We start from the raw sequence: 13,062 nt of genomic DNA, 5'->3' as shown, positions 1-13,062 counted from the left end.
TCCATGGAAAAGGGCTAAAGTTACACTCATCTTTAAGAAGGGTACAGAGGAGGATCTGAAGAACTAAGCATTGGCCAACTTCCATTTAGTACCTAGAAAGATCATGCAGCATGTCTTCTTAGGATGTTTCCAAACAAACGAAGAACAAGAAGGTAGTGAGAAAAAGTCCGGATTTACTAAGAGTAGATCAGACCTGGCCAATCTGACTGCTTTCTATAATGAAATGACTTGCTATGTGGACAAGGAGAGAGCAGTGCATGTAATACATGTATGTAGCTCTCAGTAATTCCACACATCGAAGCCACCATCTTTATCGTTGTAAAAACTTCTGCAATGCCTACAATCCATAAGCACCTTTCCTCAGCTGTGAAGACACTCGTGACTGCTCCAGCCTTCCAAGACCATTCTCTTTCCTAAAAATGTGGACCTCCTCACTCAGGATTGCCTGTTTTAGGTATTTCATGTCTTACTACAATTCCCAACTCAGATGTCTGCAGAGCTGTTTAATTCACAGCATCTAGGGCAGTGATTGCATGTGAGTATCCTCTTGTTCTCTAAACTAATAATTCCTTGTATATTCCATTATTATTATTTTTTTCAATTAAAGTTAAGTTATCAGAAGCATTCATTTAACACTAAAATTCCCAGACCAACAAGTTTTATTCTAGGCATTTTACACCTCTAAGATAATTGTTTTCTTACATTAGTTCCAGTCTGCTGAATGTGTTGGGCAAGTCTTTGTTCAGGCATGTAGATATAACACATCTAATTTCTTTTAGTCACTCACATCCTATTTTCCTCTTTTTAGGGAAAAAAAAAAAAAAAAAAAAAAAAAAAAAAAAAACGCAAATCTGTGCCCATGTATTTGATTTCTGCTTATTTTGCATTCTTCTTTGAAGACAGGAATCAAAAAATGATCATTCAGCTGAATTTCCTCTTCTATGCTATTTTTGCACTTTTTTTCTTCCAGCCTTTTAAAAGAAGATGTTTGGTTACACCTAGGGAAGTTTCTGATTATTCCATTAAAATATTTTAAATCATTCCTTTGTAGCCCTTCTTTCTAGACTATTTCTTAAAACGTCAAAAATGGTTGGGACAGGTGGTTTACTTTAAAAGATTCTAATTTTTATCATAAATGTTTAAACAATGACAGAAGAGAGAAACAAAACACTTCTGTGTTTTTCAAAGGAAAATTTAATTTAACTGATATTACACACTGTTTTGATTCACACTTGCACCAGTGAGAAAGAGAAATAAAAGACACTTGATTACACCAGTAACTAGCATAATTGGAACCCAAATCAGACCAGAAACCTTATGCAGCTACTGCCCTCTTAAGGTTTGCCAAAGGTAACGCTAGCAATTAAAATATTCCCACTCACTGGGAAGATGCAAAGCCTTACTGCTGTTTCCTCTGAAGCAGACCTGTTCCTGAAATTATATAAAAACATGAAATTGCAGTCAAAATGTGGCAGGGCTTATCTGTTAACATTAAGTACTAAATCTCTTCTCAGAAGATAATGTCTTCCTTTAGCCACAGCTCTGATCCTGCAGAGGCTTAGCATGCACATTCGATTCCGCATACAGCAAAGTCACCACTTATACCACTGGGATCACTGCGCAAAAGTAAATTGCTCCATTTCTTTGTGAAATTGCAGACAGAATCTTTAAAAGTAGTCTTTTCTTACTGTGAGGACATGGAAGTTGTCAATTGTAATGTGTAACAGTATTTTGAATAATACATATTTTTAACATATATTTCTACTAGCAAAAAGAAGATAGTTGTGTCCAAGATTAACACATTGCAGAAATATGACTAAAACAGATGTCCTACTTATGCTGGTCAGCTTAAAGCAAAGTTATTTCAAGCTCTGCTTAGAGTGTCATTATATCACACGTTACCAATTATATCATCTCAAAAATAAATCCAGATTTATTTATACACATTACTTAACCAGGACAAAGGATATTTTTCATTCAGATGCAACTGACCACTAAGAGGTCTAGTCACTTAATGTGACTTAATGTGACCTGTCACTTAATGCATTTCAGATACTTTTTTGCATTTTTTTAATCTGCATTCATTCCACTCTGATTAAGATGGATTTAGCCTTTGAAAGTGTTCTACCCTTGTGTTATTTTTTCAGTAAAAAATCAGCTCTCAGAAAATATTCTGCGTTTATACATGTAGTTTTGCACAGCACCACAAAGACTCAGACTTGAACAGGGAGCAGAGGTCTTAGTCCATCTTCTGCAGCCTATGGAACAGTTGCAATTTGGGCTACAATTATGCTGGATAGCAAGCAGCCTGTGCAAGGACCTGTCTTTGATTTTGTAAATTTTCAACTCATTTTAAAGTCAAAAGTAACTGGCACAGTAATGGGACTCTTTATCCTGAAGTCTTAGTAGTTGACATGCAATTGCCAAATCCACCTCATTTTCCACAGTTACCTGTTAGGGTTGTATTCTTGCCTTCTCAGGAAAGCCCATTCATATCTTTTAGCTCTTTTAGCCAGGGGGATGTTACTAGGTTATTAAGTCACTTAAGCTATCACTTCTGTCTGGATGGCGCAGCCATCACAGTTTGTGCACCTGTGTTCAAAAGCATCCTGTCAAGGTACGACTAACATATCTGAAAAGCACAAAGAAAAGCAATTTCAGTTATTCCCAAAGGAAAGGAAGTAAGAGCAGAACAGTTATGCGCTAAAATTTCAGCACAACCATCTTTTTCCTTTTAGTCAGCCAAATTACAAAAATAGCAATCACAGTGTACTTGGCTTGATTTATCTTTTGATGGGCCAAAAATCAGAAAATAGAATAAGTAAAGATCTGTTTGCCATGCATATGCTGCATAATAGCCTGCAAAGGCTGCAGTAATCTCCTCCTCCACCCATGGATTGCACAGCTTGGCTAACGGGGCTTTTTTGCCTTCCTTGGAAACAGCCGCTAACCACAGCTTGCTCTGGGATGCCAAACTGGTGCTCATAATCAAATGAAAGCTCTAGAGTGTCTTGTTGGTATTTAGGGTTAAATTAAGTTCCTATTTGGAAGCTGGCAAGGATTTTTCTGCCTGTTAGATTGACAGGGACTACCAAGGTACCACATTTCATGTGGCTGACTTCCTCCCATCACCTGGGCATTTTATTTAATGTTCTTTGCTGTTGCAGAGCACCCCAAACATTGTCATATACTATTGATCTCTGCTGCTTTTTCTTCCCTGACAGTGCAAGCTGTATCCTGCATTTTTGTAAGAAAACTGTTGGTTCTATCCTAAATATTTGAGGTTTTGTGTGACTGATAGTTCATTCACAGAGGGAATGGCACAAAGTAGACCCAGCCACCTGCCTTTACTCTAGTTTAAAAACACTCTACCTTCTGCAGGTGGAGTAGTTTGAGCCAAAATGAGTCTGTGATAAAAATCTCAGTCTCTAAAGCAGAAAATACACATTTTGTTGAACTCTAGAACAAGTTAACTCTCTTGTTGTCTGTTATATCAGGGACAAAAATTAAGTACAAAAATGAAGTACACTTCCATTGGTTTGTTGGATGTTATCATTTAAAAAGCGTCATCTTCATGTACCTCCTCCTTCTGCAGGGAAACCGGAGCAAGTCTGCAACGAGAATCTGTGACCTTTCGTGGTGCAGCACTGCTCATGCCATGGTGCTGGGCCCATCTGGACTATCTTTCCCTTGGCACAGTGTGCAAATATTTAGAGTGGGAGAACATGTTATGGAAACTGCTATGGGAGAGCGATGTTTTGATCTTAACTAGACTGGCAGAATTGCTTGAAATTGCTCCTCGGCAGTGAACAGTCCCGCTCGGCCCTCTGACTGCCAGCCAGCGCTTCTCCTCATGGCCTCTCCTTTCTGTCTGCTCCTGGACACACAGGAGGAGGGTTCAGCAGCTGGGCTTCCCTGCAGGATAAAAGGTCACTCTCATCAGGACATACAGGGTAGTTAGGGTCTTCCAAGGTTCATATCAATGTAGAGCCAAGGCTCAGACTTCTCCATGCTACTACACAAAACAGTGAAACACGTGCCAGGCCCACTCTGCAGCCAAAAAGGAGCTCACAGCTGAATCCCAGAAATGTAATCTCCTCTTCTTTGGGACTGAGCTCATTTCATGGGTTACTTCATAACTATCTAAAGTCACCAAACCTTCCTGAGTCTCCACCTACCTTCAGTTTTCCAGACACGGCTGTGCTCCCTTGCTAAACTTTCATCAATAACCATATAAAATCATTCTGGCTCCGTGTGCTATTTGCAGACTGCGAACTCTGGCCCGTGAGTCACTGTCATCTGTCCCAAAGCTGAAAAACCAGCAACCACGTAGACGTGAGTAACTTCAAACCTAGAAGGAACTACGTGTTCAGGGACCTCAGAGGTTACCCTCACATTATTTCAACACCGCCTCACAGCCATTGTGGCTCCCTGTCACCTTGACATGCACACTTTGAAGGTGGCTAATCCCAAGTCGTTATCTTCTGGAGAAAAGAAGAAAGCTGCCATACCTGGGCTTTGCAACACGTACTCTTTTTCTAATAAGGAATACTGGCGTTTGGCCACTCTTGAGTCAAACACCCCCAAATGTGCACAGTCCCAATGCATGGCTGTAGACACAGGACACAACACACATGTACATTTTTCTCCGAGAAGGGCACAGGACAGCCTATTGCTCATTCCACATGCATTAGCTTCCAGGCAAACTCTTACCTCATTTCAAGGCAAGCATATCGCACAGCTGGATACCTCCAGGCAGCCATGGAATAGGATAGGAAGGCAGACGTGATGGACAATCTGCAGGTGTTGGTGACAGCCTCCACTATTTAAGTACGCAGTGGTTATTTTGCTTCAGTTTTGCCAAAATCAATATATGGGCAATGATTTCATTGTTTATCTTTTAGCATTGCAGTCCTTTCTTTGGATAAAAGCTTGCACTATTAGGCTCAATCTGCTATTTTAAACAAGATTTTACATTAAATTCAGAGCAGAGCAACAGCTTCATTAATTTTTCCATCTGTTCTGTTCAGGCTCATTGGTTTTCATGTAACATTTAACTTTTGTACAAACCCAAAATGCCAGAAGCTAAACTGAGCTCAATTCTTCTGCGCTTTACCACCTGACAGGGGGATAATGAAATTGTTTGCTTCAGATTTGGTAGAAGAATGGGATAGGCTCCCAGTCGCTGTTTATCAACTATTGTTTTTAACTGTGGAAAAGAGGGAATATTGGGAAATTTGACTTTCCAAACATGCTGCTATGTGTTGGAGGCAGTCATGAGACCAGTCACCTCTGTCACAGCCTCACAGACCAAGCTATGAGGTTCCTGGAACCTACCTGACAGTGTTTCTGTTTCTAGTCAAGTACACCTGACTTTAAGCAGTTTAACTGTAACTTTTGGGGTGAACTTGTTACCTTGTGAGGTATCCCATCCAAACAGGAGACGACAGCCTAAAGTTAACAGTCCCCTACCTTTTCCAAAGCAAGGTGGAAGTAAATTATTGACAGGTGGTATAAAACAAACAAACAAATAAACAAACTCAAAGTAGCTAAAAAATAACTTGCATTTTTTTAATTAAAAAAAAAAAAAAGGCAAAAAAAAAAAAAAGCTAAAATCCTGTACAATGAGAAAAATATGTTCCCTGTTAGCAGCTAAAAGAAAGGCAGCAATGGAAAGGTAGAACCATGGCTCCCTATGGCTGGAGCAAAGAGAAAGCGGTCACAGATTATAGCATCAGGGGGTCGCATGAGTGCTGACTGCCTAAATAACATTTGTTGTGGCTCCCACAATGATGCTACAAGAAGCTTTTGCACCACAGGTAAGGCCTTATTAATTTTCCCATGCTACAAATTGAGGGAAGATGTGAGTACCATCACTGGAGGGTTACAACTGGCCTTACAAAGAATGCGCATCTAGGCAAACATCGGCACAATTTTATAACTCAGCATAATCCAAACTGCATGAACCCACACCTCATTTCAGTGAGGGCGTGGGGACACAGTAAATGGGCTGTAAGTATGGGAATTAAGGCAATGAAAAGAGAAGAAAAAATCAGATGCTTGTGTAGCACATACAGCATGAAAAGTCATGAGAAAAAGGCAGCAGGCTAGAAATATGCGCCAGGTAGGCCAGATGCTACGCAAGGACTGCCGGTCACAGCGTGCTTTTCCATTCAGCATTCAAACACTGGCGACAAGAACATGCAAGAACATGAACAGCTGTTAGATTGTTATGAGCCTCCATCTGATTTCATGATCCTGGCAACCCATTAACTGCAGATTCACCCATGTTGCCTCTGAGACAAATACACTTCCCAGATGGCAAGGCTTCAGGCATGTACATATCCAGTGGGGAAGCTTATATCAAGAACAGATGTTGCGCTGTGCAAAAATGCACAGCATGCCTAGCAGGGTAAGGAAGGAGGCACCTGATTGCTTGCTCCCCTACCTGACTGCACACTGATAATTTTCAGTCTTCACCTTCCCAGTCCTTAACAGAACAGCCAGCAGCTCAGTTTTACCCCTTGTCCTGCAGAAGGCCAATTCTTCAAGTCTGAGGCTGAGCATTAAAAATCTCCAGGTGTTTTTCCCAAGATTTGACTGACTCCTCCTCTGATTTCCAATCTGTGTTCAACCAAAACTAAGGATTTAAAAAAATAATTGCAAGGGCTGCCATAGATATTGCATCTTAGTACATCCCTTCACCTGAAACCTAGTAATACATGGGCTAGCAAGAACAGTAAATAGCAGCAATTTATCTTCCTAGACCATTTTGTCCTATAATGCAGCCCTAACACATATTATTTTGGTTTTAAATATTGATGAACTCTCAGCCATAACAGCTTACTTCCCCAAGCAGCATAAAAATGTATTAAAAATGTCTTTAGATGATACAATCATCTGTGTTAAACCCAGGTAGCTTCTGAACATGAAATTTTTAGCATGCACCCCAACGCAGGTGCTGTGAAGAGACTGAGGACTTAAACACACAAAATTGTCCAGGTTATTTACGGTTCTGCCCATCAGTTACAGCATCAATTTTAAGATACATCCATTTTAAATGTCCAACACAAAATTTCAGCAATCATACGCAAGATATATGTAAATAAGGCATCATTATGGGTGTTTTACCCATTCTTGTTTTTTAAATTCCCTGCACAAGAATTTAAAAATACTCACAGTATCATAGTGCTCTTCAGGGGCACATCAATGTTGCAGAAACTGTATTTGAAAAATGTCATCTTTGCCCGTTCCATAGCAAAATTGAATTGGTCCTCACTGCAGGAATCATAATAGAACTCTTGCATTCAGAAAACAACTGGTGGTTGCTGCCATTTCCTGCAGGTACAAGCCCTGAAACAGCTGCATCCAGTATACGTCCTGGTCAAACACACAAGGGAAGTTAATCGAGCTAAAACTGAACTTGAAAAACACCTTGCAACAGATGTTGAACCTGAAAATGAAAAGTTCTTTAAATACAAGAAGCATAGCTTCTGGGGAATCAGTGAAACTGCTTGTTAGCAGAGTAATAAAAGGGCTGCTAAATCAATAAAAGGAGGGAATTCTTTACAATGAGGGTGGTGAGGCACTAGAACAGGTTGCCCAGAGGAGCTGTGGATGTGTTTAAAGCCAGGTTGGATGGGATTTTGGGCGACATATAAGAAGGTGGCCCTGACCATGACAGGGGTGTTAGAACTAGATGATTTTCAAGGTCGCTTCCAACCCAAACCATTCTGTGATTCTAAGAGCAGTAAAGGCATAAAGCTCATGAAGTCATCTTCCCTGTTGAATGTATTGAGGAGGTTACTGTTCCCTACATGTTCTTTCCAGGAGATAAAATTGATGTAGGTAACCTGACCTATGTAAAAGTGTGCAAGAGGTATTAGACCAAGTAGATAAATAAGATGTTAGTAAGTTATCAGGACAGGACAACGTTAATGCAAGAGTTTTGAAGGAAGTCAAACGCAGAAGGGCAAAAATGCAAGCAAACTTGTCTAATTGTCTTTACACACTGTCACTGTGCCCAGGAGTGGCAGACTGCTGCCCACATTTTCAGAACAACAAAAGGGTTGTTCTGAAAATCCTGCCACTTAGACTGATCTCTGTCCTCAGTAAGATGGCAGAGGCTATAATAAAGAGTAAGATTTATGAGCCTATAGATAGACATGGGCTCTTGGGAAAGGGACAGCTTGCTTGCTACCAAGGGAAATCCTGTCTCACTAACCACATTGTCTTTGGAAGGGGCCTGTAAGCAGCAGGATGAAAGTAATACATCAGACAACTGGATTTTCAAGAAGTCTTTGACAATGTTAGATATCTAAGTTACAGAAACAGCTAAAGTTGCCAAGGGACTGCTAAAAGAACCTACTGTAGACTGAAAGCTGGCTAAAGGGCAGGAAGGAAAGCATAGAACTTACTAGACTCATGAGAAACTCAAAAAAAAAATCCATTATCATGACATGATGGCAAATAAATTTCATTAATCAAATGAAATTTAATTGCCAAATAAATTGGACAGACCTAGTGTTACAAAATTTCTTTAAAAGCTGTTTCTTAGATAAAGCAAAGCAAAGAGGGCTTCTGAATCTTTATCTCTAACTGATGTGATGTAAGCAGTTCAGTATCACTTGAAGTTAAATAAGTTTGATACCAATTATTATTGAAATAAATTATGAAGTTATTCTATATTTTATCATTACTAAGTTTATTTCCACAATTAATTTTAAGCACTGACAGCAAACCAGCACAATAAATACAGAAATTGAGAGAAAAACATTTTATTTGCATTGAGGCAAAAAGAGCTCATCTCAGTCAGGTAAAATAGAGCAAATGGTTTAATCAAGTTTTTGAGAATTTACAGACAAACGGAAAAAAATCATGCTTATCACACCAACGTATGATTGAATTTCCTATGTCAAAACTCCCTTCCTTCAGACTTGGCACCATTTTTATTACCCGGTACAATATTTCATGTCTTCACTTGTCAAAACATCATATTACCTATGTAAACATCTGTTTTGTGTAAACTTCATAAAGTAAATGGGAAAGCCTACTAATTTATTTCCCCAAGCACAAAAATAAAGTATTAACTAAATATTGAATTATTTGCAGCATATTCTATAGAGTTTTGTTTCAACAAGAACTACAGCTTGTTGAACTCATAAGAAAAAGGGTGCAGAAACAGAAAGCAGACGTGCAGTGTCATGCATTAATGTAATAACATTATAAGGCAATAATAAAAAAGATAACTTTTTTTTTAAAGTATATTTGCCAAGACAAAAATCAAGGCTGAGTCAGTTTATTTTGGTAGTGTAGGATTTCTTCTTAGCTCAAGCTTTAGATTTTGTGCAATAACAGATTTATTTTTTTATTATTATTTTTATTTTTTCAGTTGAAATCATTCATGTGGAAAGTAAGAAAAATTCTGTTCCCAAAGAATCAACTATAGTAAAAATGGAGAAAGGAAATATTTGAAGTTAAATACTCCTAAAATAACTAACGTGAAAAATAAGATCACTGCAGAAAAGTTCAGCAGTCTAAGACTGAGTTAATACTATTTTTATAACCTTTTTGTTGCTTCTTTGTTCACTTCGTGCTCAGATTGAGTAAGGAACAATATCATATGTCAGTCTGGAAAGCCTGACATCACCAAAGATTTCCTTTATTGTTCAACGTGCCTTTGTAGTGCAAAGCAGAATCAACCTCAACCATTTAAGAAAAAAAGAGAAAACACATTTCAAAGTTGTTATAATTGATCTCAAAGTAATTATAGTATCATGGTAATCAAAATGACTGTTTTTTTTTTCCTGTAATTATAACTTAATCTACTACTTGTCGTTTTTACAAACTGCAGTTCACATTAAAACATTTGCCAATAACAAAAGCTTTTCTTTGAAAACAACACTGTTTTACATCTAGTCAGGCAGCTTGTGCATATCAGAGCATTCTGTCAAGAGAGACATGGAAAAGGGCAAAGGAGAAAAAGCTGAAATATGGCTACAGCTTATCTGTGCCTTTCATACACTACAGAATCTCAGGCAGCACTAGAGACAGCAAGTTTCTTCAGATGATCCATAAATACTTGCAAGCTGACATCATCAGTAAGAATGGGTGCTCCAGACTCCTATAAAAGAAAACAAGGAGAATGGGTTATACACATTGTGAAGAAAAAGTATTTTAAGGTACAATATGTTCCATTAAATAAACACCTCTGCAGTGTTTATTTAACTGCATACTGCAGTTTAGAATGACCTTCAAAACAGATCACTGCTGAAGTTCTCTGACAAAAATAAGTACATATTTAAATAAATTTTCATATGTTTACATAAATTCAGGCATAAACCACAGGTAGGACATGAGGAAATGGCCTCAAGTCGTACCAGGTGAGGTTTGGATTGGATATCAGGAAGAATTTATTTACAGAAAGGGTGTTCTGGCCTTGGAACAGGCTGCCCAGGGAAGTGGTGGAGCTGCCATCCCTTAAGGTATTTACAAGATTTGGCACTTAGGGAAATGGTTTAGTGGTGGACTTAGTAGTGGCAGTTGATGGTCAAATGATGACTTTTTCCAGCCTAAATGATTTTATGACTACACCCTTCCCATATTAATGCAGAGAGGAAAAATATTTACATCAATCATACAAAACTCGGTGTTTTTGACAGCTCCAAATCCTAACTTACAAATTTGTAAAAGTAAATAAAAACTTCTGTACCACAGCTCCCCTGTCATTCCTATCACAATGGAGCAAAGGTGACAAACAGAAATGTGCAAGCATCACAACTAGCAAATCAGCATTTGCCATTGAAACTCAGACACATCAAAATGGGGAAAGAAAAAAAGTCCACTGAGAATCTGATCTGATACTGAGTGAGGGCCAACCAGCTTTTTTTTTTTTTGAGGAAATCTGGGTTAATCCTTTCCTACAGCTCTGCGCAATCTGAAGAGGCACACACACATCTGAAGGTCATGCCACTGCAAAATCTGAGCACAAAAGATGAAAGCCATTTTGGAGGTATTTTGTAACTTAATTTTTCTCCCCAGAACTCCAAAAAGTTCAAAATGTTCATTTTTTTTAATTATCTTTAAGCAAATTTCCAATCTAAATACAAGAGTAAAATTATTACATAGTAACTCTCTTCAGTCATTTGAAACAGATTGTCATTACTCCCATTTACAGGTGTATGAAGAATTCCTATAAATCTCAACAATTTCAAAGGTAATAGACACCCATAATTCCAAATGAAATCACAACTATCTAAACTTTTACTAAGTGCTTCAAAACAAAGACAGGAAATTCTTAATGAGAACTGGCTAAAGCTATTTTTCACTTAATGGCCAAGGGACAAATCCAGGAGCAGTAGGATTTTTTACTTCACTACATTACACTTGATACACTACATAGCAACTCTGAGGAAAGACCCACTAAATTGTCTATCAACGTCTGGAGGCACGATACGAAGAAAGGATGTTATGCTTCCAATCCTGCCACATGCTAAGCCTGAGCTCTCCTCCTTGTTTAAGAAGCCACAAGGGAATTACAAATAGTTTAATTCTGTGGCAGGATATGATTTGCCACCTTTTGTCTTATGCGTGGAAGCAGATTGCACCATCTTCCAGAATAAAAAAAAAAAAAACAGCCAATGGAGCTGTTCAATATCTAAGAGATTTTTCCCACAGTGACTGCTGGTGGTAATCCAAGATACTTAAAACACACAAACTCTGATCCTGAAGCTTAACACCTTATTCAATACATGCACACAGGCTGCTGCCATCACCACTGCCAACAGCAGTAGCTTTGCTCTGAAAAACTAGGAGCCCTTTATTCTAGTAAGTAAGGAAAGAGTGTTTTATTTGCACGTGGAATTCAAAGAAAACCAGCAAGGGCTCACTGTACAATGTACGAGTCTGAAAGGCAGAAAAATTAGCTTTGATTTCACACAGATAACTTTAAAGTTAGTTTTCTGTTCATTTAAAAATTTCAGCTAAGGCATATAGTGAGAATTTAAATGTAATTAATAGCGATTTAGTGACAGCTAGCTGGGCATCTGTAAGATTTGTGCCACTGACCTCCTCTTTCACTTCAAATTAAAAATTCCCCATAGTTACCGACACAAAGATTAAAGGGAAAAAAAATAGAGCTGAAAATAAAGGTATGCTCAAATAAATGCCATATCCAATATAATCTGAAAATTTCAACTGCATTTTCAAAGACTGATCAATACACACTTTCAGAGTAAACAAAATAGAGCTGTATGAAATTAGTTTACCATTATTTTCTGAAAATGGTTTAAATATCATATAAGGCATCCATCTGCTAAAGCTTAAAAAAAAAATCTTTACTTACAATATTATAAACTAAACTAGTCAATTCATCACCTCCTGAAACATGGTTTCAATAGCATGTGAGTGCCCTCTTCAGGTGAATGGGGACTAACATATTTTTTCTGTAGACAGTTATGAGCAGAACACATAAAACTACATGAAATAATTCAGGAAGCTCAGGACAAAAATAAGAGCAAAGCCAACTCGTTTTAAAATTTTCTCCCAGCAGTTACATTTTTCATTTCTCATTGATTTTTACTTAGCTCATCTTTCTTCAAAAAAAATAAAATAAAATAAAAGCAGCAGGTTATTATGTAGAAAACACATTACAATGCCTCTGGGGAGATTAACACACAATTCTTTATGTTAGCCTGAACTGCATTATTTCCAACATTAAAGGGAAACCTGCTTTTTCTAATATGCTTCTAAAAGTCTCACTGAGACTTGTCCAGCATAAACAGTTTTCTTAGAGATCAGTAATTATTTTGAATTTGCATTTATATTTGGAATACCATTTCATTTGCTCAATAATTAAACTTCAGAAATTTTCAGGGAACAGGCAAAAACCTTTCAAACTACATGGTTTGTGTGTCTGTTGTGGTAGGTACACAAAGAGCAACAGATTGCTGGCTACATTATCATCTTTGAAGGCAAAAGAGTTTTAAATGGGGCTGTCCGTGACCTGGCAAGGTTTTCAAGCATTTTCACTCTGGATCTTAGTGCTCTATCGCACCAGAAGTT

General features: G+C 38.1%; 1 protein-coding gene across 5 annotated transcripts in view; it reads right to left on the bottom strand.

The window, feature by feature from the left end:
* Positions 1 to 8,761: 8,761 nt before the first annotated feature.
* Positions 8,762 to 13,062, bottom strand: part of SEC23A (SEC23 homolog A, COPII coat complex component) — a 28,911-nt gene continuing 24,610 nt past the window's right edge. For all 5 annotated transcript variants that reach the window (XM_013101319.5, XM_013101321.5, XM_027459630.3 and 2 more), the window contains one exon: positions 8,762 to 10,123. In XM_013101319.5, the coding sequence (XP_012956773.1) occupies positions 10,034 to 10,123 (90 nt within the window). In that variant the 3' untranslated portion in view covers positions 8,762 to 10,033. The remainder of the gene's footprint in view (positions 10,124 to 13,062) is intronic.

This window comes from Anas platyrhynchos, chromosome 5 (assembly GCF_047663525.1).
Source record: "Anas platyrhynchos isolate ZD024472 breed Pekin duck chromosome 5, IASCAAS_PekinDuck_T2T, whole genome shotgun sequence".
NCBI classification, from domain to species: domain Eukaryota; kingdom Metazoa; phylum Chordata; class Aves; order Anseriformes; family Anatidae; genus Anas; species Anas platyrhynchos.
Note: the sequence above shows the minus strand (reverse complement) of the source record. Positions and strands in the feature narration are given on the sequence as shown.